The following is a 27,905-nucleotide window of genomic DNA, read 5'->3' as shown; positions in this document are numbered from 1 at the left end:
ACAAACCACAGACTCTTGTGGTTTTGGGACTCAATACTCGAGTTGTAGAGAAAATCTAATTCCGGTCTTATAATTCTAGTCTTTCATAATTACACAGCCCTTCCCTGTCCGGGTCCTTGTTTGGACTGTGGCCACTTTATAAGGCTGACCTGTGGCCAGACTCAGCCTACAGCAGAGGCCTGGGCATCAGATCTCTCAGGATTGACTGTACAACCCATCGGGGGTAAGTAGGAATCCCTTCCCTGTCACAGGTCTAGGGCAGCAGAGGAGGCTGAGGTCTCGTGAGGGATGAGAAATCCCACACTGTAGGCCTGCGGGGAAGCCCTGCCAATGGTCAGAGCTGAAGAAAACAGCAAATAAGCCCAAATCAGGACATATGAACGTATGCAAAAGCTGTGCCCAGCTTTCCCAGGAGTCTGAGCCAAATGGGACCTTTATTACCCTATTGAGCTTTTCATCCAGTTGCTTGCTGATGCTGGGAATGCCTCAACTGCTGTCTGTTTTTGTTTTTATGAAAGGNTTCAATGAAACCCAGGAATAAATGTAAATAAAATGACTCCCAACAATCACTATTCTGCACAAATACATACAGAGAGAGAGAGAGAGAGAGAGAGAGAGAGAGTTCTTTAGGCAAGGGGTCAAAATGAGGTGAGGAAGCCAGGAAAGCATTCTTGGACATTCAAGTTTTTAATACTAGAAAGGAGTATCTCCCAAACTCCTGGGATCAGATGGGTATACGGAGCTCAGAAGTTTTGTGAAATTCAAGAGTGGTGGGAACAAGTTAAAGAGAGGAGAGTGTGTACGTGGAAGGCGCTGAAGTCAGCAAAGGGAGAAAGGGAGACTGTCGGGCACTGGCGCTCTGAGGCAGACGAGTGAGCAGCCTGGGAAGATGAAGTGGGCGAAGGAGGCAAGGGTCACGGAGGCTGCCAAAGCTTCATGGAAGCTGCCATCCGAGCTGAAGTCAGGCCTCACCCACCTCAGCACGCTCATCGCTTCCTGAGGGTCGGAGGAGACTGTCCTAAAACAACAACCGCCCATTGCTAAGCACCACCTGTGTGGCTTAGATGCCTCATGCTTGTGGTTAGGAATTAGAGGTCCAAAAGGGCAAAGTCTTTTGCCTAAAGGTCAGATCTACAGGGCTCTGATCCAAAGCTATGGTCTTATGCATATGGTGTGGATCCCACTGCTCTAAGGGAGGGAAGACTTTGGATTAATGGATGAAAGAATTGCAGAGGTTCTTAGCCTGTGTGTCACAACCCCTTTGACAAACCTCTATCTCCCAAAGGGTGCATAATAGTAGCAAAATTATGGTTATGAAGCAGCAGCAAAAATAATTTTGTAGTTGGGAATTACTGCAATGTGAGGAACTGTACTAAAGGGTCACACCATTAGCAAGATTGAGAACTGTTGGATTAATGGATGGATGGATATATGACCGGATGGTTTAGCTGCTTAGATAACAGATAGGAAGAGAGATGCGGGGGTGGGAGGTAAATGTACTAATGGATGCATGGGTAGATGGACGGGAGAGTAGGTAGGTGTAGGGATTGGAGTGTGGACAGATAGATAGAAGGATAGGAGGGTGTATTGGTAAATGGTGTACAACTTAGTAGCTCTTTGGCTAATGGCTAGACTGGAGTGTGGATAGAGGGCTGAAAGGATGCCTGGATAGGAGGAGAAGAACAGGTCAGTGAACATGTAGGTGGATGTGTAGATGGGAGACCTTCACAGAGCTGCTAGCTGCCAGAGTGCTATTTGGTTTGAAATTCCCGTCCTTGCCCTTACAGCTCGATCATTCAATTCCACCTTGGGTGATAGATTTCCATGCTCTGGGATCATTTGTTTAATGAGTGATCTTGCCACTAGATCAATTTTCCCTCGAACAATTTTAAAGTGATGTCAGGAATTCTGGGCTATGCCCTACTGTGTAACCTTGGTCAGTTTCCTGTCTCTGGGTCTTGGGATTCTCATGTGACTCCTAGGCCAAGGGTGCTTATCTTTGCCTGCTGACCAGAACTGAGTGGATAAAGACAAGGAGGACAGATGGATGATGGAAGGAAGGATGGATGTGCGAGTGGATGGGTAGACGGATGGACGAATGGATAGGATAGACAGATGGGTGGGTGGGTAGACAGATGGATTAGTGGGTGGGTGGATGGACAGATGGATGAATGGGTGGGTGGATAAAGGGATGGATGGTAGGACAGTCACAGTGCTGACACACTGTGTTTCAGCAGGAGAGCAAAATGAATATGTGGACCGCGTGGTGTGTGGCTGCTCTGGCGGTGGCAGCTGTGTGTGGCACACCTCAAGACACAAACACAGTCCTCAGAGTTACAAAAGATGTACTGAGCAGGGGTGAGTCCAATCCCCACGGGGATCATGAGTGGATGGGAGGAGCAGGGGAGGCGAGCAGCTCTCCAGTACCTGGGTACTCTCCACGCTAGCAGACTCCGTGGCTAGAGACTGGGTGGCCTCTTCCCTTTGGGCTGGAGTTTCCCTTCTCTCTTGCATGCCACTTTCTGGGCACTAGCTCATCCTCTCAAGGTAGTAGAGAGCAGAGGTTAAGAACTTGGGCCCCAGAGCCAGCCTTCCTGGGATTCAAACCCTGGTAATACAACCTGAGTCTCAGTTTCCTCATCTGGAAAGTGGGTGGATCTATCCTCACCTCTGAGGACTGGTGTATGGAGCACTAATGGGATGACTTCTGGAGACCTGTGTAGTCCCCAGAGCACAGAAATTCAGGTACAGGTGCCTCCGAATCTCAAATCCTTACTCTGTGCCCTGAGAAATGAGGACCTGCTGTGACCCAATCTCTGCCCAGGGCTCCAGTGAGGATACAAGGTTTGGCCCAATGATGTGGGAACCTAGTTAGAGGGACAGCAGTAAGACAGGACATGAGCTCACTGGGTGCTGCTCTGTCTTCTTGATCTGTTGCTGCTTTTTTTAAACTGGGGGCGGGGGGATGGATGAGACCCCACAATAGAGTGATGCTCTGAGGTGGTGCTTGGGGACTGGGAAGGGGAGCCCCGGGGCTGACCCCTGTGTTTCTCCACAGCCATCTCAGGCACAATACAGACAAGCGATGCCTTCCGCTCCGCCCTGAGGGAGGTGCCCTTGGGTAAAGCCCGTGGTGATGGTGGTGGGCCCTTCCTGGGTGGGCTGCTTGGTGGAAGTGGAGGGAGCAGTGGTGGGGGAGGAGGTCTCTTGGGGGGCCTGCTTGGTGGTGGGAGTGGAGGAGGTGGTGGTGACCTCTTGGGTGGAGGCCTATTAGGTGGCAGTAGTAGCAGTGGTGGGGGGCTGCTGGGTGGTAGTGGGGGGCTTCTGGGTGGTGGTAGCAGTGGTGGGGGGCTGCTGGGTGGTGGTAGTAGCCATGGTGGGGGGCTGCTGGGTGGTGGTAGTAGCCATGGTGGGGGGCTGTTAGGTGGTAGTGGAGGGTTGTTGGGTGGTGGTAGTAGCCATGGTAGGGGGCTACTGGGTGGTGGTAGCAGTGGTGGGGGGCTGCTAGGTGGTGGTGGAGGGTTGTTGGGTGGTGGTGGTGGTAGCCACGGTGGGGGGCTGCTAGGCAGTGGTGGAGGGCTGTTGGGTGGTGGAGGGAGCAGCGGTGGGGGTTTGCTGGGGGGCAGCGGTGGCCTTTTGGGTGGTGGTCAGCACCACTATGATGACTACAGACGAGCTGAATTTCCTCGAGGTGTTGGTGGTGTCCCCTACAACGACTTCCATGTTCGAGAGCCCCCCCCAGTATACACCAATGGCAGACAGCTTGGTGGTAATTACAGATATGGGCACATTGAGAAGAACGACAACACTGCTCAGTTGGGGGGCAAATACCGCTATGGGGAGATCCTGGAGCCTGACGGGAACCTCAGGGACCTGCGCCATGAGGACTACCGCCATGCAGACTATGCCTACCACCGGAACTCTGGGCGGTACAGGTCTGCAGCAGACACATCTGCTGTGGGCCGGCTCCACCGGCGCGAGCTGCGGCCTGGAGAGATCCCAGCCGGAGTGGCCACTGGGGCACTTGGTCCCGGAGGCCTGCTGGGCAGTGGAGGCTTCCTGGCGAATGAAGGCATTCTGGCAGGCCAAGGTGGCTTGCTCGGAGGAGGTGGTCTCCTCGGAGACGGAGGACTTCTCGGAGGAGGTGGTGTGCTTGGTGTGCTGGGTGAAGGAGGCATCCTGAGCACTGTTCAAGGCATCACTGGGTAAGGAAGGGAGCTCTGCCTACTGACTGCTAGCCACAAACGGGTGACCATGCACCGAGGCTATCCGAGGAGATGTAAGGACTGGACACCTTGGCAGGTCCCAGTTTGCAGTGTCCAAACGAAAGAGGCTAGAAGCCTAGACCTGGCAATGTCTCTTTTATTTGTGTGTGACATTAGGACATTCTTTTTACCTTTCTGATTCACAATTTACTGGTCTGTAGAATGGTCAAATAACTCAATTTATGAAGAAAAGAAAAAGCCAAGGACTTAAAACCGTGTGACATATCTAGTAGACCATATGCTCTAATCTCATAATGAAGTACATTATGATTCCAGCCATGGCCAGATTCCCTGCCATAGATATTTAACTCAACAAATAGACTGAGCTCTTAGGATGTGAGGGACATGTTGACCTGAAAACAGGCACAAAGTCCCAGGGAGCTTGCTGGCCAGGGAGGTGTGTGGGCTCGAAGAAAAATCCTTCACACAGTCACAAGGGCTGGCAGGAGCTGCTGGGGAGGAAGAGTGTACAGAATGAGGGACTCACCAGCTTGGGGCTCAGGGCGGGTGGCTTCATGCCTGAGGACCCTGGCTGGAGTCTGGGGAGTGTGCAGGAAGGATCTGGCAGGGAGCAGTGTCTTTGCAAAAGATTCTAAGGAAATGAAAGGCACAGATGTGCAAACAGATGCCCCCGGGTGTGGGATGCTGGGCCATGGCGTTTCCTCCCTTGAACTCTATATTCTGCCCATGGATCTCAGGCATCCCTGTGGTAGGAGGACAGAGTATGGGGAGCAGAGGAAGAGCAGTGAGGGAGGGTGCTCTGAGGCAGTGGATGGCAGCAGTTGCTAGCTCACCTCTTTGATTGCACACAGGCTACGTATTGTGGAGCTTACCCTTCCCCGGGTGTCTGTGCGGCTCCTGCCTGGTGTGGGTGTCTACCTGAGCTTTTATACCCGTGTGGCCATCAACGGAAAGAGGTGTGTGCTCTTGGCTCAGAAGGGGTCCCTGACACTGGACCTGGGGCAAGCTGTCTCTTATCATCATCATGTATGGTTGCTCCATCCATCATGGTGGGAGGGGCAGGGAGGGAGGACACAAGTGACTGATCTCCAAGTCAGCCTTCAGTCCCTTCAGCAGGAAATGCAGCCCAGGGTGGTGTTTAGGGTCTTGGAGGCTGGAGGTAGGGAATAGCTTGGGTTCCAAAACTTAGACAATCCTCCTAATGCCATTGAGTCTTCTTGAGTTCACTTGCCCAGGGTAGCAAAACCACTCCTTTTCTGGTTGTCTGCACAGTCAGAGTGCCTTCCTAGACACCTATTATACAGACCTTGGAGGCTGGGCCTTAGCATAGTGTCATTTCCTCATGGGGTGAGGTCCTGTCTACAAAGTCAGGATGGTTACCTTACAAACCAGAGTTTATACCAAGTCCTGTTCCCAGATTTTAAAATTCTCATTGGCGGAGGTCAAGGGAGGTTTATCACACTGCCTTGAGGTGGTAGGGTAGCACTGTCTGGGTCCCCTAGACACAATTTCAGAAAGAACCAGTGCTAAAACCTGAGGTGACAGATTCCTGACAGGCCTGCAGAATGCCAAGACTCCTGGTGGCGAGAGTGGCTCATGGTCTCATTGGTCCCTTGGTCTCTTCCAGCCTCATTGGCTTCCTGGATATTGCAGTGGAGGTAAACATCACAGCCAAAGTTCGGCTGACCATGGACCGCACAGGCTACCCACGGCTGGTCATTGAGCGCTGCGACACCCTCCTGGGGGGCATCAAAGTCAAACTGCTTCGGGGGTGAGTATGAGATGGAGAGGCACAGGGCAGGGCTGCAGAGCACTACAGTCACCCATGCCAGGAAATAAGATGGCCCCACACAGAGGTCACTCCTACTGAGCCATCTACACTGGCTGACACCTGCTTGGTGGCAATTCAAGGGCTGTGCTTTGGAGCCCAGGAGAGACCTGCTCAGATTCAAATCTCAATACCATTGCTGCTGTGTGACCCTGAACAGCTCTGTTGGTCCCGAGCTCTGGATTCTCAGTCTGTGAAATGGGGTAAACTCTGTCTTTGGGAACTGAGATAAAGAGGGTAAAGCAGTTGGCACAGAATCTGACCTGTTGTCAGTTTAGGGAAGTATCCAAGAGGGCTTATGTGGCCTTGAGTGTCCCAATCCCTGGAGAAATTGCTCATCAGGTTGTAATCAATGAGCCCAGATTGAGGGCATATGTGAGATTTTTTTCATCTTCTCTACAAAGTGACCAAACCCCTCTCCTGTCTAGAGGGCTGTCAGGCATTCTTGCGTTGGTCAGCACGTTGTCCCCAGGCCTAAGAGACCTTGGATGAGGGCACACTCCTGATAGTTTAGAGCAGAATGCCTCTCTGTTCACACCCTCGGTCCTTAGTGTCCCTATTCCCTGTTTTCTCTCTTGTTCACTAATCCTTGGCTCCTTGCCCCAGGCCTCATCTCAAGTGGACTCTAGGAGGGATAGACTCACTGTACAACCAGAATTGCAAACCACTGATCGTGTAGCTTTCCCCTCGTGCTTTAGGATGGATGGGCGCAGGACAAACAAGGCTCCAGGGTTCACAGTACAGACCTTCTCAGACTTTACATCCACATCGTTCAGAATGCTAAATGACAGAGGTGCAGATAGAGCTGACACGGCCACTCATTGAGTCCCCCTCCAGCTTCCTTGAGTTACCTCAGGCAGACACCAGTGTGGCTCTCCTCCACTTCTCCATGCAAGCAGGTGCCTGCTCTAAAACCTTCCCTTTACTCACCTGGGTAACTTCTCTGCACTCAAACACTAAAGCGCCCTTGTCTGACGTCTTAGGCTGCCTACTGCTCCGAGATGAGCTGTCATTCATTTGCCCATTCCCTGTTTTGTCCATCTTTTTCTGTGATATGAAATGCTGTCTATAGATGTTGTTTTATGGGAGGTCTAATGTAGCTCATCACTTATCATAAGGGAATAGGTATCTCTATATATCTATGTCTATCTGTCTGTCTGCCTGTCTGTTTATCGCTATATCAGTGGCACAATGTCTCCAACACACCAGTACATGTGCACTTGTGTGTACCCCTGTGTATATTCCTAGTGACCTCAGGAGAGCCAGGACAGGTGAATCCATCTACAACGAGGACCAAGGTGCACAGCAAGCATTGGGGAGGAGTCTAAGCTGGTGTTTCTCTAGGATGTTGCCCCACAGCCTGGCAGAGAAGTGACAGTTGGTTCTTTGTTGGGGAGGGGCCCAGGGTCAATGTGAGGGCAGAACAGGAATGATGTTAAGGACCGAGTTCACCTGTGTCTGCACCATCTGTGTGTGTAACCCGTCTCTGTCATTCACCAGCTGGGATTCAGGTGGGCGTTGAGAACCCACTCTGGTCAGTACTCTGACCTCCTTCCTGATCTATTAAATGGCTCCCACCACCCAAGCTTTTCAGTTCCACTTACCTGTCTTTGAGTGTGTGATTATTTTTATTGCTAGGGTTCTGTCCCCTCCACAAATGTTTTTTTGAGCACATGGAATGTCCTAGATGCCATGCTGTGAGCTTAGATAAAGTAGTAAATTCATTTGTCCCCTGGGAAGATGACAAGCCTTTAGCTCTGCAGAAGACCACCCGAGTTGGAGGGAAGGTCTAGGCAGCTAGGAATCTGGGATGCCTCAGACTCTCTGTCAAAACAGAGCCCTGGCATCTTGGTTTGTGGAAGGAAGGAAGGAAGGAAGGAAGGAAGGAAGGAAGGAAGGAAGGAAGAGAGAAGGAAGAAGGGAGGGAAGGAATGAGGAGAATAGAAGAGAGGTTAAAGAAGAGAGAATGGGGTAGAGAAAGAGAGAAAGTAAAGGAGAGGCAGAGAGGGAAGTAAGTTTGTTGCTGGCCCATGTGGGCAGGCCTAGGGAGAGCCCTCTGTCCAGGGTCCAGGGACTCTCAGTGCTCAGAGATGGAGTTAGACACTGGTGTGTATGCCTGTGAGTCTGTCCTCATCCTGCCTCTCCCTCTGTAGGCTTCTCCCCAACCTGGTGGACAACTTAGTGAACCGAGTGCTGGCCAACGTCCTCCCTGACCTGGTAAGAGAGGGATTGTGTCTCCAGAGTCAGACAGGTGGCCCAGCGGGATGGAAAGAGTCAGGAATGGCTCATCTATGTGAGTGAGGAGATGGGAGGTCCAGTCTGAGCACTCATGGCTCTGGACCCCAGCTGGGGTGCTTTCTTGTTGTGTGACAGAGCTCAACACCTCCCTAAATTTGTTTCCCATCTTAAAGATGGGAATAAAGAGAGATCCCTCTCCCCTGGGCTGTGGTGAGGACAGGGCCCACAGACAGCAGTCACTCTGTCTCTACCACCATGCTGGGGCAAATGTTCCTCCCCAGCTTTGTACCTCCTGAGCGCCCTTGATGTCTCTCTCCACAGCTTTGCCCCATTGTAGACGTGGTCCTGGGTCTTGTCAATGACCAACTGGGTCTTGTGGATTGTAAGTTTTCCCTCTTTGTGGTGTGAACAATGTCTATTGATGCCTGTTCATCAGTGTCTAGCCCCAGGGGCCCTGCAGCAGCTGGGAGGAGGGCCCAGGGTGGTGGGCAGTCACTGTAAGCCCCAGCAGTTTCAAAAGAATAGCCAGGCCTTCCACGCTGGCTGTTGCTGTTACCATGCACTGCTTAGGATCCGGAAGGCCTGGTCTAGGCAGCAGCCAGAATCCTGGATGGAAGCCTGGCTCTACCCTGGCAGCTATGGCATCGGAGAGATTCCTCATTCTCTCAAAGGCATCGGTACAGACACCAAACCCATCCCGAGGACCAGGCTTCAATGCTACCACCAGTCCTGAATTTCCTGGAGATCGTTCCTGAAAGCAAGCCAGTCCTGTATGGCTGTGCACACAGGAGCTGCATAATCCACATGGCAGTACCCACAATGCTTCAGTGCTGAATTCCCGCAGTCACACAGTGGAGCCCTCTCTGTTGGGGAGCCCATGTCCCCTGGACATCAGGCAGTTTGAGGATGATTTTCTGAGATGAGGAAAAGAAGCACAGGAGACAAAGGGTTTATTGCCAGCTGTCAGGGTGATGGGGATCCGACCAAACAGCACAAGGCGTGCTCTGGTTCACGGCACTACACAGCTCACAGGGCTCATCCACACTGGGATTTCTCCCCCAACCCTGCCACAAATCTAAGAGGTGACATTGAACACACTTTACAAAGGAGAGAGTAAGTTCCAGAGAAGAGCAGCAACCTGCCTGAGGTCACACAGTAAGGAAGAGTCAGAGCTGGGCTTGGAACAGAGCTGGTTCTGCCTTGAAGCATGGGGCCTTGTTTGGTCCATACCCCACCCCATAACACATCCATAGGTGTGGGGGCATTGGAGGTGTGACTGTCTGGTGGAGAGGAGAACCAAAACGTGACCTTCCCCTTTGCCTGCAGCTCTGGTGCCTCTGGGGATACTTGGAAGTGTGCAATACACCTTCTCCAGCCTCCCGCTGGTGACTGGGGAATTCCTTGAGTTGGATCTCAATGTAAGTGATGGGCTGCAAACTTTCTCCCTAAAGTTTAGTGTGGCTTACTATGGGCTTGATGGGGACACACACACACACACAGACACAGACACAGACACAGACACACACACACAGAAACACACACGAAGCATTTATGCATGCTGTAAGCAACATCTGAGCAGGGCCCTTTGTGGACTAGAGACCTAGGGCAGAGCTGGGAAGCATCCTCATACACTCTTCAGTGCTTCCTGGGAGTCAGGCACATCCCAGTGAGTACTTCCTGCTGATGAGCTCAGTCTCATAGGAACCACAGTGCGAGACTTGTTTACTGGCACACAGAGGTGGCTCCACTTGTCCAATGTCACACAGCTAGTGACTGCATGCCTGGGTTCTGAACCTAGGGACCCAGCTGCTGGTGTCTGCAGCTGCTGGAACCTGGGTCTGCTGGATAAACAACTGGCCCTTAGCATGCTGGTATGTAGCTAACAGCCTGCTCCTAATGATTTTTTCAAAAGTTCTGATTGGCAGCATTTGCTGTTTTCTGTATGTAGTACAAACACTCCCACGGTGGTCAGTGACAACCTGGGGAACCTGACTTCACTGAAGGTGAAGTTGGGAGATTGGATCTTGTGGGCTGGTTTGAGCAACTCCTCCAGCACTGCATGGGTCTGGTACTCACTGTGCATGGGTCCCTTTGTAGGCAGGCCAAGCCTGGATCATGTGGACATGATGCTCCCCGGAGCCTTCAGCACAGAGATGCAAACCATGTCACGTAGTTGCATTGCAACATGTGCACAGACACACATGCCCATTGGAGAGGCGTGCTGCCAGGCCTGGGTCCTGTGTTGAAGGCACAGCAGGGACTAGGACAGAGCCTCTCTTTAAAGAATTTCTGGTCTACTTAGGAGAAGCCATGAGAATCCTTTAAGCAAACTGGCAATTACAGGCCAGCACCATGACAGTACCTAAAGCAGAGACTAGGATGCATTAGCAAGGTCAGTGAGGGCTTCTAAGAGGAGGCAGCCCTTAGGCTAAATCCTGCTGGGTGACAAGAAATGAGTGGGGGAAGGTGGGGGTGGCAAAGAGGTGGGAGGATGGCTTGCCCAGTGCTGGCCCTGGTGGCTGAGGGGCAGAAGGAAGGTGAGGGCAGAGTAGCTGGCTCTGAGTCCAGAGAAGAGCTGGAACACTGCACAAAGCATCATCTTTGGAGATGGATGGGCCAGTGTGGATGGTGCAGGTACAGATGTATGCACATATTGAGACACGGGTTCTGTGCCACAGTGTGTATGTATGTGTGTGTGTGTGTGTGTGTGTGTGCGCGCGTGCGCGCGTGTGTGTGTGCATGTGTGTGTGTGTGCATGTGTGTTCATGCATGTGGGTGTGTGCATGACTGTAATAATTGTAGTAGCAACTGATCATAAAGAAAGAGCTGCCATGACCCCCTTCCCTTTTAAGCAGACGAAGGGCTGTCCATAAGGGTAGCTCAGAATCTTGGGTTCAATCGGGAAGAACCTGCCCAGAACCCTCTTCCAGACTGCAGCCTCCTCTTCTTCCCTCGCCTTTTCTGTGCTCCTCAGACTTTAGTTGGGGAGGCAGGAGGCGACCTCATTGACTACCCCCTGGGGAGGCCAGCTATGTTGCCCAGGCCACAGATGCCAGAACTTCCCCCCATGGGTGACAACACCAACTCCCAGTTGGCCATCTCGGCTAATTTCCTGGGCTCTGTGCTGACCATGCTGCAGAAGCAAGGCGCGTTGGACATCGACATCACTGATGGCATGGTGAGTCAGCCCAGCAGGGCACTGAGTGACTGGTTTGGGGTCCTTCCTAGCCTGTCATTTACCCTGTACTCCAGGGTCTCCAAAGATGGTGATCCACCCACCCATCCATCTATCTACCCTTCCATCCATTTATCCATCCATCCATTTATCCATCCATGCATCCATCCACCCCTCTGTCCATCCACCCATCCACCCATCCATTCATCCATCCATCCATCCATCCACCCATCCATTCATCCATTCATCCTTTATCTGCCCATCCACATTATCTGTCTACCAGAGCCTCTCTCGAGCCTCATAGGCACCACAGTAATCTGCTTCTGGTCCCAGGAGAAGGCATTAGCTCTCTGTTTGATGTGGTTTATTCACTACTTTTTGAAAAGACAAAGCCTATTCACATGTAAGCACCTTAATATGAATACTTATAATTCTTTCAGTTGACCAACATGCATGCACCAGCAATCAAAAGAAGCATGAAAACAAAACACTAATACCCTGGAGTAGTGCTCAGGAGTCCATCCCCCCAGTCCCTTTAAGAGATTTCCCACCTCCAGAACGGCTGCAGAATAATGTAGTCATGCTCACATGTGCCTCACCCATTTCCTAGATCTTATTTTGTCAAATGTGATTCATATCCACCCCTCCAGATACCTTCTTCATGACCTACCCATCCACTCACCACCCACTCATCTGTCCATCTACCCCTCCATTCACCATTTATCCATGTACTTGCCCTCCAGCCATTCAAACACCCATCCCAACGTCTGTCCTTCAGCCAGTCCACCCATTCTCTATTATCCACCCAGGCACCCACCCATTATCTCTGTCTATCTATCCATCCATCCACCCTTCTATGAGTCCCCCATCCATTATCTGTCTATTGATCTATCATCTATCTATCTATCTATCTATCTATCTATCTATCTATCTATCTATCCATCCATCCATTATTCACCTAGCCACCTGTCTATTCCATCAATCACTATCCATTATCTATCTATCTATCTATCTATCTATCTATCTATCTTCCACCTAGCCACCTATCCATTCTATCAATATATGCATCCATCCTGCTTCTACTAAAAATGAGGTATTTTCTAAAAAAATTAATACCCAAATCATGAAAATATGTAATTCTGCTGAAGAAAGTGCCCAATTAGGTCCAGTGTAGGTAGCACTTGCAGTTTTAAGTGTTTAAGTGTCCCTTTTGGACATGTGACTGGTGCTCTGCCCAGACAGTGCATCTCTCTCTCTCTCTGTCTGTCTCTCTCTGTCTGTCTGTCTCTCTCTGTCTCTCTCTGTCTCTCTCTGTCTGTCTCTGTCTGTCTCTCTCCTCTCTCTCTCTGTCTCTCTCCCTTTCTCTCTCCTTCTCTCTCTCTGTCTGTCTCTGTCTGTCTCTCTCCTCTCTCTCTCTGTCTGTCTCTCTTCCTTTCTCTCTCCTTCTCTCTCTCTGTCTGTCTCTGTCTGTCTCTCTGTCTGTCTCTGTCTCTCTGTCTGTCTCTGTCTCTCTGTCTGTCTCTGTCTCTCTGTCTGTCTCTGTCTGTCTCTGTCTCTCTCTGTGTCTCTCTCTGTGTCTCTGTCTCTGTCTCTGTCTCTCTCTCTCTCCCCCTCTCTCTCTCCACTGCATTTCATTGTTTGGCATCTGACATGGAGGAGACAAGAAGGAAATAGCAGAGAGGTCAAGTAGACACTAGGTGGCGCACATGGTCTTGGCCAAGATTTCCTAAAGAATTCCTAAAACATTCCACCAGAGAAGAAAGATTTGGGCTTGCCATGAACACATCAAGCCATATTTGTAGACAGAAAGCCTAAGTGGCTGCTCCCATCCATTGAGCCACACAACTGCGATGTGGGCTACACAATGGCTGGTCTGGAGTGTACTCTTGGAGGGTGTGGCTTCTTAGGGGATCTGTCTGTTTTATATGTACTGGAACTTAAGCACCTACCTGTCCTCATAACCTCAGGACTCACATGGCCTTGTCCTTGTCCCACAGTTTGAAGATCTCCCTCCACTCACCACGTCCACACTGGGGGCCTTGATTCCCAAGGTAAGTGAGCTATCCTAAGATGTCCTTGTCTCTAGCTGGGCTTATGTCCTTAGGGGAATGCCGCATGCCACTATATAACATATAGTTAGTTCTCTGAAGTTTTAAATGGTACCTTTGGGTAAGAGACAACAGAAGTCACGGCCAGAGCCCTCTGCAGACAGTGATGACCATGAAATGGGGGACAGCCTTGTCTCTGCATTCAGGCAGGGTTCTAACCTGGTTCCCTGGAGTTCGGGGTAGGTGTGAAGACCAGATCCTGGTGAGGGGGTACAAGGAGGGTGAGGATGACAGATCCTGACCCCTGGTGGTGGACCAGCCTGCATAGTCTTCTGGCTTGGCCACTCCTTGGCTGGGTGACAATGTAAGATTGGAGTTTGAACTCAGGGTCTTGCATATACCAGGCTACTGATCTCCCTCTGTGTGACCTTGGACACAGTCTTAGCATATGTCCAGGTTGTCTAGGGGGAAATCCAGTGAGGGCACACATAGGCACATGACAACTGAAAAAGGAGCTGGCAGGTGTTTAGAGCTGGGCATGACTCAGCATGTCCCAGGTGTATTCCCACCACCATTGACCTCACCTGTCCAGGCCCCTGTTTTCTCATCTGGAAACAAAGGCCCAGAGTGGGCATTTGGCAGACAGATGTTAACAGCTGTTCTTGCTAATCCTTTACAGATTCTCTTTCAAGTGGCCATGTAAAAGCAGAACAAAAGTCTCTCGATTCCCAACCCTAGTTCTTGGCCTGTTCCCTGGCATCAAAGAACGCTATGGGTAGGAAGTGCCACACAGTGCGGAGGGTACTCATTTACAATCCTCTGTACCTTACCCCATCTCTTTCCATATGCCCCATTATAGCTCAGAGATAGAGATTGCGAACAAAGCTCAGCAAGTGATCGCTACTGCCCTCGTGTGGTTGGCATTTGAATAGCAGACACATCCTTAGTCCTAAGTTTCTGCAGCTCCACCTTGGATACTGTAACAGTTTGTGTGCTCACTGCTCTGGACAGCTCATGAGTCTGTCCTGGAATCTCCTCTTTCACTGGGAGACAGACCCTGTTTTCAGATGCACACCAGGCACAGAGAGATCAGACCAAGGACACGGAGTTTTACAGGGCTCAAGGTGGTCACCGAGTTGAGGCTAGACAAAGTGGCACATGGCTGGAGCCACAGAGAGAGCTTGACCCAGGCTCTGGTGGCCTCCTGGAGCCCTGCTTATCTGGAGACACAGTTCCAACTGCCTTGGGGTCTCTCTGAAGGAGGTATTGTAGTCTCTCAGAGACACTGCCTGTTTGGGGGCAATGATCCTGAAAATCTCTGTGAAAAGTCAGCTGGCCAAATGCCTGACTATTGATGCTCACACCATTGAGGGTGAGTTCTCAGGGTGAGTTAAATAGCTGAACATACTGAATTTGTTCACTGACCAAGAGTTCCCACAGAAGACTATCGGCACACTTGTGTCAAGATCAAGACCTGTCTTCTTAGGCTTAATCACCCTCATCCCAGCCATGGGCTGTTTCTGTTTGAGAAACAGGTGCTCCCCACTCCCTCTGAAAGCCACCAAGGGTTTGAGTAGTGTCTGGTGCCTGATTTCCATATTTAGGAAAGAGTTTTACATGGAATTGATCAGGTGTTTAGTAACTGTGATAAACCCGTCTTTTCAGCAGGTTAGCGCTGGGAATCTGATCTGCAGAAACAGGCCCAAGCGCCCTCACTGGGGCACTCAGGGAACCCAGCCAGTTCTTGCTGGTGAACTCTGCCTTGAGATGGCCTGGGGCTTCCTTCACGTCCCTGGAAGGGTGCAAAGGGCGCTGTGCCCCCCAGTTGGCCACAGACAGTATGCTGTGTTCTCCTCTAGTCCAGAAGTAAAATGTGCCCCAGAGTTTGAGTGATTGAATTAATGAAATTTTGACTGTCACTCTGTACCTGGCCCAAGGCTTCAGGAAACCCCACTTGACTCTGAGCCATTTCCCAATCATCTCTATGTGTCTGGCATTGATCTGTCCATCTTGTCACATGTAGTTTGTATGGTGCTCATATGTGAGGGGATCAGAGAGGGCCGGCAGTCTCTTCCCCACTCCACAGTGGGTCCATGTCTTTTCCTGGAGTGTGAGGGCCTCCTGTGATGGGGAACCTGCCCTCACCCCTGTTCATTCTGTTTGAAAGTTGCCTGACAAAAACTCACTTCTGGTGACCCTGTGCACACATCTGGTGCCACCCACAGGTGTTCCAGCAGTACCCCGAGTCCCGTCCACTCACCATCAGGATCCAGGTGCCCAATCCCCCGTCTGTGACGCTGCAGAATGACAAGGCACTGGTGAAGGTGTTTGCCACCTCGGAGGTTGTAGTGTCCCAGCCCAATGATGTAGAGACCACCATCTGCCTCATTGATGTGGTATGTGCCTGAGGGTGAAGCTCTAACAGCCGGGTCTAAAGACAGAGTGACAAGGTCTTCTCAGGCCCCTGTCTTCTTCACATCCTCACAGTCCCCACGAATGTCAGTCAAGTTATGAGAAATTCTTGTGAACACTGTCACCTTGCATACTATAGAAGACTTCTCAAGGAGTCTTAAAAATGAAAACCAACCTTCTCCCCTGCTTCCCTCAGCCCTCTGAAGGAAAGCAATCTCCTAAAGTCCTGCAAGGTCTCCTCTTGGTCACATTTCAGCTCCTCAATGCCTTTCAGGAAAGTCAAGCATAGTTTAACTATGGGGCCTTTGCTTGGCCTGTCCCTCGGTGTCTGCATGGCTCATACCCTTGCTTACTATAGGTTTCTGTTCAAATACCATCTTCGCAGAGGTTCCTCCCACACTCTTCATCTAAAGCAAGACCCTCGTTCTCATATCGCTCACCTGAAATACAACCCTCCCACACTGTGTCTCCCAGGCTTGAAGTCTTAACCTAATGTAACAAAATTAACTTGCGAGTTTATTGCTGGGCAGAGACTGATCCCATTCACTGTCAGATTCCCAGGGCCTGACCCAGGCCCAGCACATGGTAGCTGCTAAGGAAACCTTCCTGAAGGGATGCATGCTAAGGACCACTCCCTCCGGAGGAGGGGAGCTTCAGGCAGACATTCAGTGCTCTGGTCCCATCTGCTGTGTCTTCACAGTGCCTGTCACTTCCGGGGTTGGGGACCAATGAGATACTTCTAGGTTGGAAAATGGTTGCTTTAGCTGAAGTATGACAAGCCACTATGGAAGGAGTGGGGATGGGGGATGTCCTATCTGGGCATCATCAGATGAGAGGTGGAAATGGGAGTGTGTGTTCCCTGCCACGTGAGTGTGTGCTCCCTGCCACGTGAGTGTATGTGCTCCCTGCCACGTGAGTGTATGTGCTCCCTGCCACGTGAGTGTGTGTGCTCCCTGCCATGTGAGCTGGCTAAGCACATTGCCATGGTGATGTACTAGTGAGACTGTGATCCTGGCTTCCTGGGCTCACACAGTCTGGCCTAGTCCGGTCCAGATTATTCCACCTCAGCCTCAGAATCTTCTCACCTCCCTATTACCCTGTTTTCTCTTATACAATGCTTCCCTCTTTCCTGCCTCAGGGCCTTTGCACTTGCCTTCCCCTACAGCCCGAATGACTCTCGTACCCTTTTTCATCTGCTCAAACACTACACACCCTTCGGTCCTTGGCACAGACAGCATTTCCTCAGGATGGCTTCCTGTGCCAGCTTAGACCCCTGCCTCTGTCACCGGGGCCCTAGCTCTTCTCCACCACTGTCTTACCAACTCTACTCCCTCAGTTTGTTGGAGGCAGACTTTAGTTTTCCTAAGACTGTTTTATTTTGTTTATTGGAGGAAGGCTTCGGTGGGGCAATGAGAAGTTTTCCTGTGAGTACTTTTCTTGAAGAAGGGGAGGAGTCTGGACATTTCATGCCTCTCTTAAGGGGCCTGGCAGTTATGATTGGCACGGATGCTGCCCAATTGTGTCTTCTGTGGCTCACGCCCAGTAAGTCCCACAGGCTAAAAATTCCCTCTGGAAGGGATCTTGGGGGCCTTTGTCAACACAATGCCAGTCTTGGGCATGTCTCTGAGAAATGTTCACTCTGCCAGTACAGAGACGTAAGTGGAAACAGTCTGGGTGTTGGTTGACTTCTGAAAGCGAGCCATGGGTTTTGGGGTACTCTTGGCAATATTGTGCTTATGAAGAGGCCAGGCCTCTTGGCAGAGGAGTGACCTACCATACTAAGGTGAATGGGTTGCCAGTGGGCGCCGTACACTGTGAGCATCTGGCCTGCAGCGCTCTGCATGACCACAGTGGTGTTTGTTCTCCTCCTCTCCTCCCTCCAGGACACAGACCTCCTGGCCTCATTTTCCGTGGAAGGGGACAAGCTCATGATTGACACGAAGTTGGACAAGTAAGAGGGTCTGCGTGCATGCTTCTGCTCCTCAGAGCATGTCTCCTGACCGAGACTGCTGGAAGTGGTTCACACAGGGCCGCCAGGCAGGGGTGGGAGTCTGCTGTGTGACTGTGAGGGCCTGCAGAGCTGACCACAGCCTGTCTGCTGAGCCCGCTGTGGGTCAGTGCCAGGAACAGAGCCAGAGAACCCACAGAGCCAAGAAGCGCTTCAGGGCTCAGCGGGGTGCAGGGGACAATAAGGTGCTCTTGGTCCTTCATCCACGTGTTGTCTCCTTCCTAAAGGCCCATCATTCTCCTGTTTCAGAGATGAGAAACTAAGGTTCAGAGAGGTGGATGTGCTAACTCAATGCCACACAGAGTGGAGCTAGGATCCAGTGCAGGTCCAGGTGCCCGCTGTCCTGAATGCCGAGCCCTGTGTCTAGAGTTCAGCAGTACCATTTAGATCCTGATGCGATCACTGACTGACTGTGTGATGTCAGCCAGATGGCTTCTCTGAGCCTCAGTCTTCCCATCTGAAGATTGGGACAATAGCCTCTATTTCATAAAATTCACGACAAAAGACTGCCGTCCATTGGGTGCCTCTGGTGAAGGCGCTGAGGAAGGTTCTGGAAGTTTCTCTGTTTAACCTTGACCTAATTATGCAGAAATAAGGGTTCCTGTCACCGCCATCTCAAGATGCATAAGTCCCTATTTTGGACTCTCAGTAGACACTTAGGTTAGGGAGAGTTTTCCTTCTAACGATCAGTGTTTATGTAGCCCAGTGATGGAGGACACTCACAGGTGGTGCTGTAGGCCAACCAGGATGGTCTGAGGGCTAACCAGCCAGATCTGGTGAGAAGAGCGGTCATGGGGAGAGCAGGGACTTCTGGGGAAGAGAGCCGGGCTTCTCAGTGGGGAAGGTGACATGGACAGTGTGCAGTGTCAGGACATTGGGGTGGTGCGGGGGAGGGGAGGGCTGGGCATGAACCTTAGGATGTCCAGCCAGGAGGCTGCTGTGAGGGTTAAGTGAGGTAGAGGTAGCCAGTGTCCACAGAGGGTGCTGGCTACACATCACACATGGTTCCAACTACTTCAGAGGACTCCATCCCCATTTAGTCCTGCAGGATCCCCTTTACAGATGAGGAAACTGAGGCTCAGAGAGGGGAAGTTCCTAAGATTGCACAGCCTGTCTGAGGCAAAGCCGTAATTTCAGGTTTACCTCTGTTAGTCTGGGGTCTGAAAGGTTCTTAGTGCTCAGTATAGGAAAGTGAATTCCTGTAATCTGTCCTGCCAGGATGAGTCTTCCCGTGGGTGCTGACAGACGCTTCTGACTGTTGGTTATGAGTCCTGGGCCATTGCTGCTTTTAATGAGCACTTTTTTTTAAATTTAATTTTATTTTATTCTATTCATTTTGCATACCAACCAAAGTTCCCCTCCCTTCCCTCCTCCATCTCTTCCTCCCCTAACCCACCCCCATCCACTCCTCAGAAAGGGTAAGGCCCCTCACGGAGCATCAACAAAGCCTGGCACGTTCAGCTGAGGCAGGACCAAGCCTCCAAGCCTCCAAGCCAAGGCGTCCCACCATATGGAATGGGCTTTAAAAAGCCAGCTCATGCACTAGAGATAGATCCTGGTTCCACTGCCAGTGGTACCACAAACAGACCAGGCTACAAAACTGTCACCCACATGCAGAGGCCCTGGTTAGGTTCCTCGTAGGCTCTCCAGCTGTCGGTGAAGAGACCCTGAGCTCCCACAGGTTTGGGTCAACTGTGTCTGTGGGTTTCCCAGTCATGATTTTGACCCCTCTTGACGAGTGACTTTCTTTTACTGCAGGACCAGCCTCAACCTCAGAACTTCAAATGTGGGCAACTTCGATGTAAGTATTAGGGTTTAGGCATCAGAAAAGCTCTTCTGAGGGGACTGTGCCTCTGAGCCTCACGGAGCCCAGCATGGTTGCTAATCACAGGGGACTGGCATTGGCGCTGTCACCCTTCTCATGGATGGAGACTGAGGAGGGATGGAACAAGGGGCAGGGTGTGAGCTCACAGATCCTGCTTGCTGCCAGTGGCTCTGCACATTTTAGCTGACACCCTGGGCCTTACCCAAGTCGTTTTTCTTCAGAACAAGGAGGACCCAGGGAAGCCAGGCGCTTGGGGGGCTTTCTCCCCTTGGAATTTGTGGGCCACTGACCCAGGTGTGACTGTGAGCATTGGCCACTTATGCCGAGCCTCCATTTTCTCCTACAGAAAAGAAATAGGTTTGGATTCATTTCTCTTCTAAATTTCGGGTCCTGGAGAGCTAGCTGCCTTTCAGGGTCCATGAGGGGCTCAGAATCAGGACTGATTGCCAGTGCTTTTGTTCACTCCTGGGTCCCCACATGAGGCTTCTTAAGGGTGCGCCCTCCTTCCCCCCTTCATCTCCGTCGTCTCCCTCTTACAAATGAACTGGTTTTGGTTAGGCTTGGGTGAGGTTTCTGCTCGTGTTGAGAAAGGCAGATCCCTTTTCCTGTCACTTGCTTTTGAGCTTCTCCAACCGTCTCCAACACCAGTGACGTCAATGTTACCAGCTCAGTTTTCGGCAGAGAAACTCCCGCACTTCACAGCTCCAGCTAGAACAGACGTCTCCGGACTCCAGTGGGGAGGAGCACCACATCCCATGGGCATAGTAGAAATACATGGAGTCCCCAGGCCCACTGGCGGCTCAAATCAAGTTCCTGCTTTAATAGCTTTTCTCGTTTAGTCCTGGCCACATTCTTGTGACTTTGGCAGTTAGTGAACCCTGCTTTTCCAATAAGGATTGCAAACTCAGTGACTTGTGTGACTTGCCACGGGTAGCCGAGCCATGCAGGAGTGACTGCACACAGCCTGTGCAGAGCGTCGTGACAGCTGTTTGTATCCATCACTTGCTCTGGTTTTCAATGAAGTAGTGCAGTTCAGCCACTCCTGTGTGCAGACAGGGAACCAAAGCCTAGAGCCGTCAGGAGCTGCTGTGTAGCTGCCCCTCAGCATCAGCATTAGCTCCAGGGTCGCCAGGATGCTCATGCCCTGTGTGTAAACAGTGTAACGTTTTGTTTTTATGTGGCCAGGCATTCCTTTTGTGTACTCTCCATCTGTCCTAGATCATATAATGTGACTATTTATTATTTGCATTGCTCCGAGAATCATGATGAGGAGAATGAACTCAAACACATTTAGTGCAGATTAAAACACTTTTTGTTGTTCTTGAGACAGTCTTATCTTGCTAGCCCAGGCTTACCTTGAACTCACGGCAATCTTCCTGCCTCAGAATAAATGGAATTCTGTTTTACAATATTCTGAAGCGCATTGACTGAGTCCAGAAGCAAGGGTTCATGGACGCAGAGGCCTGACTTTGTGATTAAGGGCTGAAGGCCAGGCAGGTGACAGGATCCCTTCGTAATCCCCGAGTCCTTGCATGTGGATCCACTGTACAGCTGAGGGAGTTCAAGGTCAGAGAGGTACAGAGCCTTCCCCTGGTCCCTGGAGGCTGAGCTGGGGTGTGTAGGCTAGCTTTGGATCCCGGCCTCCTAGGGGAGGAGCCACGTCTTCTTTGCCTCTTGCTTCTTAGCAGCCTTGCTCCTCATCTTTTCTGTCTGTACTGTGAGCAGGTGGGTCAAGGACTCCGAGGGACTGTCATTTGTGGCCTCTGGGGTTCTCTCAAGCAGCACTAGGCTTTCACGTTGGACTCTAGATCCCCCAGGTCCTCCAGGGTCCATCAGAGCGGACTGCAGTCCTGCCTGAACGCAGCTCTTTTTCCGCAGGTGTTCATCTTGGAAATGCTGGTTGAGAAGATCTTTGACCTAGCCTTTATGCCAGCGATGAATGGTAAGAGGGGGCGTCCAAGCCTCTTGGGGCTATGTGGGTCAGGGACCTAGCGACTACTGGCTTACTAGATATATTGAGTGTACACTATACTGTACCGTGCCATTTTCAAGGACTTTATTAAAATAGAGTGATTTAAGTCTCTGAAGGCAAATGCTCTTCAAGCTTGCAAGTTAATAAGAATTATTTTTAGATTTTTTTGAGACAGGATCTCATCCAAGCTGGCCTCAAACTTGTGATCCTCCTGCCTCAGCTGCTTACATGTTGGGATTACAGTTGTATACCACCATGCCCACTACAACGTTTATCTCTACATAGCAAGCAACAAATGCCCACGTTTCTGTTGACAGGAAACAGGATGGTTCCCCAGCTCCCATATCTGCTTCCTGTTTGGTTGTTGGCTTCATTTTTGTTGATCCTTATGAAAATTGTGTGTGTGTGAATTTTACGAACCACAGAATAACTTTTAGAAGGCCCCGCCCAGGATGACTTGTGAAGTCATCCAAACACCCAAGTATTTAGTGTTTCCTTCTAAACTCTTTCTCTTCACTGTTACACCTTTAAGATCCCCCCTGAGTCCTCAAGTGCCCCAGATATCTAGCAGGGAGAGAGGGGAGTATCAGCACTGGGCAGACCTCAGCCAGAGACCTTTTACCTGGCTTGTTATCTGTCTTAGTTAGAATTTCTATTGCTGTGAAGAGATGCCGTGAGCACGGCAACTCCTAAAGATAAACGTTTTACTGGGGCTGGCTTACGGTTCAGAGGTTCAGTCTATTATCATCGTGGTGGGACACGGCAGAGTGTAGGCAGAAGCGGCAGTTGAGAGTCCTACATCTTGCAGGTAACAGGAGGTGCTCTAAAACACTGGGCAGTATCTGGAGCGTGTATGAGATCTCAAAACTAGCCTCCAGTGATGCACCGCCTCTAACAAGGCTAATAGCACCGCTCCCTTTGGAGGCCATTTTATTTCAAACGACCACATTCCGCTCCCTGGCCTCCAAAGGCTTGTGACAATATCAAAATACAAAATGCCTTTAGTCGAACTTCAAAAGTCCTAAAAGTCTATCACAGTCTCAGCAAAGCTAAAAAGTCCAAAGTTCAAAGTCTCCACTGAGATTCATATAACCTCTTAACTATAAAATCAAAATAAAGAAAAAACCAGATGATATACTTCGAACAACAAATGGCAAATGATATCCATTGCTGTTCCAAAATGTAGGGAGCATAGTGAGGAAATACCAGGCCAAAGCAAGACTGAAAATCAGCAGGGCAAACTCTGCATCTCTGTGACCGATGTCCTCAATTCCTTTCAGCTTTGTTGACTTCAACATACTTCTTTCTCTTTGGCAGGTTCCATGCCCTCTTAACAACTTTGGCAGTTTTTCCACAGTATTCCACAACTTTGGCATTTCTAACCTCTTGGGGTCTCCAAGGCAATCCAGGCTTCAACTTTACACTTCACTCAATGGCCACTCTAGACCTCCATTCAGGGACACCCCTGACACAGGCCTGGCCTCAGTGACTTGAACCCAGGATTTAGCTCTTTCCACTTCAAGGTGCCTCTTTTCTCAGTCTGTCCATTTTGTATCTTTATTTGCCCAGTTTACCCCTTTTCATTATAAATCTTCATTAGAGTCGTCACTAACAGCCACACAACAGGGTCTATACTAGGCTGTTTTGAGATTTCCTCTGCCAACGGAATTAATCTACAACTCCTCACTTTAGTCTCAGGCAGACTCTTAGTACAAGGGCAAAATGTAGTCTCATTCTTCACCAAGATATCGCAAGAATGATCTCTAGGCCACATATTAATATTCTTCTCCTCGGAAACCTCTTGAATGAACAGTTCAAACTGTGTGGAGTTGGTTCTCTGCCTCCCTTATACGGGTTCTGGGAATTGAACTCACGTCATCAGGTTTGCGCAGCAAGCCCCTTTCCAGGCTGAGCCATCCCACGCTCTTCCTTCTTTTTTGCTTCTGACATCTTAAACCAAACGAAACCCCATGGCGACTCGCATGTTGGGGACCCACGTGCATCATTCAGTTTCTCCACTCGGCAGCTAGTCCTCCTGTTCTCTGGTTCTAGGGACACAGTCACCAAGGCACTGACATGGGTAAGTGTGAAGTTCAGAAAATCAGAACGAACATGCTCTAGTTTCTCTAGTGGCAGAAATTAGGAGTGGGGCAGAAGCCGCAGCTGCCTAGTTGCTGGCCTAAGGTCTAGGAAGCACTGTATATAACAAGACATGCGAATAGTCTCAGGGGAGGCCCAGAACCCATCATGGGGGGACTGGGGACGTGACTCAGTTGGTAAAGTGCTTTCCTAGTATACACGGAGTCCTGGGTTCAGTCCCCAGCACCGTGAACTGGCCATGGTGGTGCATATCTGTAATTTCAGCACTTGGAGACTGAGGCAGGAGGAGCGAGAGCTCAAGTCATCCTCCCCTTCACATAGCAAGCCTAAGTAAGGCCAGCCTGGGCTTCTTCTGGGCAGGAACCACAAGGAGGCTGAAAAGACAGCTGTGGTCTTGCAAATGCTGGCTGCTTTTGGCCAGGCTGCCACCTCTGGGCCACATGGATAACACCTGACCTGACTCTCCCCCACCCCCTTTACAGCTGTCCTGGGTTCTGGAGTCCCTCTGCCCAAAATCCTCAACATTGACTTCAGCAATGCCGACATTGATGTATTGGAGGTAAGGAGAGAGGAAGGGCTTTCCCTTTCTGCTCCTGCCATCAGCTTTGAGAGGAAGTGTGTATGTGTGTGTGTGTGCGTGGGGGCATCTCGAGTTTTCCCTTTCGAAACCCAGTACCAGAGTGAGGGACCAAGGTACAAAACGGAAAACTTGGTGCCTGTGGCTTCCCCTTTTTCTGTTGGGAAAGCTGAGGCTCTAAGTGGTGGCAGGTGTGCCAAGCTGAAGTGTGGCAGAGTTCACTGAACACCTACTGTGTGCCCACACACTAGAGGAGGTGGGAAACAAGTTCAGTCCTAGTTCTAACCTGGCTACCTCAGCCTCGTAGAGATCCACACTCATGAAGCAATTGACTAAGGGCACAGACAGCAGGTTTCTGGAAGTTCAAATTCAGGGGTTTTGTTTCCATTATAAAAGACAGGTGTGCTCAGCAGGCAACCTGTGGGAAGTGTAGGCCAGGTTCAACCCGCGTATCACTCAGGTGGACATTCAAGTCAGAAGTCACCTCGTCAGATTCGTTCATTCTGAGCTTACTAGAATTTCTACCTCAGTCATGGCTCTGACCCAGAGGGCACGGGGCTCAAAGACTCAGGACTTCTGCCCACCTCTACCTGGGTGGCCTTCGGCAGGTTACGCAGCTTCTCTGACCTTCACTGGAGTCAGTAGCCAGTAGGATACTTTTAGAATAAAATGAGAATCCAGGTAGAAAGGATTTGCACAGCCCTCGGAATGTGGTAGGCCTTCTGGATCTGTCTGCGCACCCTCCCCTCCCCCCAGTATCATGCTGCGGGAGGGACATCCGAGACTCTAAGCTTAGAGTTTATCTGCTCAGAACACACTCCCAGAATGGACTGAATAAGCCTGCCTTCCAAATGGGGATTTGTCCCCAGAAACAGCTGTGTGTATTTGCACTGTTCTGGATGTGCAAAGCACATACACATTGTGACTGGAGCTTGGCCTGGGATCAATACTCCCTCCACATCTGGAGAGTACTTCAGGGAGGTGGCAGTGACCTTGAATGAACAGTACAGGCCTGGAACCGTCCCCAGGGGCGCCTGCCCTGGTCCCATCCTTTGGGTGTCTCCAAGACTGATGCTGTCTAAAACTGTCAATCAGTGGGGAGCAGCAGTTCCCATCTCGCGGTGTTTGAGGGAGAAATGGCATGACATCACATGAACAAACAGTATGGCTGTTGTAAGCAAGGGGCTGGGATGCAGGAACGGGACTGACATGGATTTGCTGAGCAGATGGCCCATGTACCATAGCATGGTTTCGGCTGACGTTTGGACCTAGACAGTGGCGGCACTGGTAATGGTGGACAGTTCGCACACTAGGAGAAGGACTGAGTGCCAGCGGGGCAGACCTCTTACCCAGTGTCACACTGCTGGGGTTTGCAGATAATAACATGTGGTGATCCCACACACTGCCCCTCCGTGGGGCTGCCCCTACCCCCAAGCTTTTTTGAAACAGTAGGAATGAGTTTTTCTTGCCTAAACAATCACGCATGACAATTTCCATATCAAAATACTTACTATTTTATATTAATGACTTGTGCTTTATTTTCCCTTCAAATCCCAGTAAGGGAATTGTGTTGATCTCTAAATTAAACTTTACAATTAGAATTCATCCAGAGTAATTAGGAACTATCACAGTTCTGTAAGGAAGTGTAAACAGGCATCTGGAAAGTTTGGAGATAAGGTTGGCTCTGGGCCTGGCCTTGCAGCCGTTTTGTACTGTTTTTTTTTTTTTTTTTCTCATCATTTTTATATAAATCTAGGCATTTGTTTTTATCTTTTTGTCTTGATAGCATTTCAATTTTACAAGAAAATTTTTAAAAAAGAGCAAGACTAGATCATTCCAGTATGCTATTTCTCCAGCTTCCTCTCGTGTTAGCATCTTATATAACTCGAGCTTGCCAGCCAGAATCAAGCAGGGAGTCCAAGTGCACGGCTCCATCAGCTTCCCTGCATGTCCTCTGTCCTGCTCAGGGTCTGCTCTGGGATGTCTCAAATTGTGTTGTGTTGTCCTGTCTCCTTTGAGTCCTGCCATCTCATGGAGCCTCACACTTCCTTGGCTGCACAACTGTGACATTTTCTGTTTGTGGGGAGGGCCTCAGCTTAGAGCTGACATGGCCTTGTGATGGGGCTGGGGTTTTCTCTCCCACTATCACCTGCCAGGGCACCGTGAATCCACTGAGCTTCTTCTAGGCAGTCTCCCTGGTTGTTACTACCTGGTTCCTGCCAGGCTTCTCCAGTGTGAAGCCACTTTCTGACACTCTGGTAGGCACACATAGCTCGTGGAGGAACTGTGACACTCACACACACCTTGTGGGGAAACTGTGATACTCACACACACCTTGTGGGGGGAACTGTGATTCACACACACCTTGTAGGGGAACTGTGACTCACACACACCTTGTAGGGGAACTCACAGATGCCCACAAATCTGGCTTCCCATCGCACCCCCCACTCACTTTGGCTCTTGTCAGCAACAGTTCTTGCCGTGGGTTTGCCCGTTTCAACTTTCTGCATGCGTAATTCCCTTTATGCTTATTAATCAGAATTCTTATGTAAGAAAGAGCTGTCCCTCAACTCTAATATTTATGTATTAACTCAACTATCTGTATTAAGGCAGACTCATATTGGACATTTTGTTAGGGTTACAATCTATGCACTATTTATTTTGTTGTATAACATCCTTAAGTTATGTCTACTGCATTTGGGAAGGCTATAAACAGGCATAGGCCCCTTCTATGATTTGGTTGAAAAAGATGAGGGACAAAAAGAAGAGTCCCTCACCTTGCCCAAGATCCTCTGTTCAGGTCAAGATAATGGTCCAGAAAGGTGGTCCCCAGGCTGCTTGACTCTGTTCACCCCATAAAGTGGCAAGCAAATGGTCAAAGCTGCAGCCAGTGCCACCTGCTCCTCACGGGGTTGTCTCTTCTGCCCTAAAGGACCTTCTGGTGCTAAGCACATGAGAGACAGAGGCAGATGCTGCGAGAAGACGTCAGAACCAACTCCAGAGAGGATTGGCTTGGACACTGTCCTGCTCCCAAGTCCCTTCAGTCTTCACCACAGGTCCCCTCCTTACTCTCCCACCTTGCTCCCCTTCTGCCCTCATCCCGGGAAAGGATCCAGCTGCTGCCCATTGGTCAGCGATGCTCTGCACAGGACAGTCTGGGCACTGAGATCTTGTGCTTTCAATAAAATATTTCACTTTCCCTGCAGTTGGGGTGTCTCCATGAAGGGGCCTCCTGGGGCCTAAAGCTTCCTTTCCTCCTTGAGTGTGCTTTGGATATCGGGAGTGGAGCTTTGTCTGCCTGGAGGACGATGCACTGCAGAGGAGTGGGGCTGGGGTTGGGAGCGAGGATGGAGCCTTGGATTCAGCTTTTAGCGCCTTCTTTCTGACTCACTGTGGCTCATTCCTCTTGTCTCGGTTTCCTCATCGCTGCTCAATGGACAGTGAGGATCTGGATCCAGAAATAAAAAATTCAAAGCCAACAGGCCTTACATTACTA

General features: G+C 50.4%; 1 protein-coding gene across 1 annotated transcript; it reads left to right on the top strand.

Annotated features, from left to right (window-relative positions):
- The first annotated feature begins 119 nt into the window (after positions 1 to 119).
- On the top strand, positions 120 to 27,444 carry LOC126506848 (BPI fold-containing family B member 4). The gene is made up of 17 exons (XM_050150733.1): positions 120 to 223; positions 2,238 to 2,358; positions 3,059 to 3,121; positions 3,692 to 4,205; positions 5,078 to 5,182; positions 5,854 to 5,997; positions 8,208 to 8,271; positions 8,614 to 8,674; positions 9,619 to 9,710; positions 11,267 to 11,470; positions 13,465 to 13,518; positions 15,741 to 15,911; positions 17,811 to 17,878; positions 19,694 to 19,736; positions 21,639 to 21,702; positions 24,315 to 24,391; positions 27,342 to 27,444. The coding sequence occupies exons 2-17, from the start codon at positions 2,247 to 2,249 to the stop codon at positions 27,363 to 27,365; spliced, it is 1,860 nt and encodes a 619-aa protein (XP_050006690.1). The 5' UTR covers positions 120 to 223; positions 2,238 to 2,246; the 3' UTR covers positions 27,366 to 27,444.
- Positions 27,445 to 27,905: the final 461 nt, after the last annotated feature.

The sequence above is a fragment of the Alexandromys fortis genome, unplaced genomic scaffold (genome assembly GCF_014885135.2).
Source record: "Alexandromys fortis isolate MF-2015 unplaced genomic scaffold, M_Fortis_MF-2015_v1.1 scaffold_27, whole genome shotgun sequence".
NCBI classification, from domain to species: domain Eukaryota; kingdom Metazoa; phylum Chordata; class Mammalia; order Rodentia; family Cricetidae; genus Alexandromys; species Alexandromys fortis.
Note: the sequence above shows the minus strand (reverse complement) of the source record. Positions and strands in the feature narration are given on the sequence as shown.

Bases quoted from the DNA above. Each gene is read 5' to 3' on its own strand.
- LOC126506848 (XM_050150733.1), top strand. From the start codon at position 2,247: ATGAATATGTGGACCGCGTGGTGTGTGGCTGCTCTGGCGGTGGCAGCT. The intron at 4,206-5,077 runs GTAAGGAAGGGA...GATTGCACACAG, and splicing joins ACTGTTCAAGGCATCACTGG to GCTACGTATTGTGGAGCTTA. The intron at 17,879-19,693 runs GTAAGAGGGTCT...CTTTTACTGCAG, and splicing joins ATTGACACGAAGTTGGACAA to GACCAGCCTCAACCTCAGAA.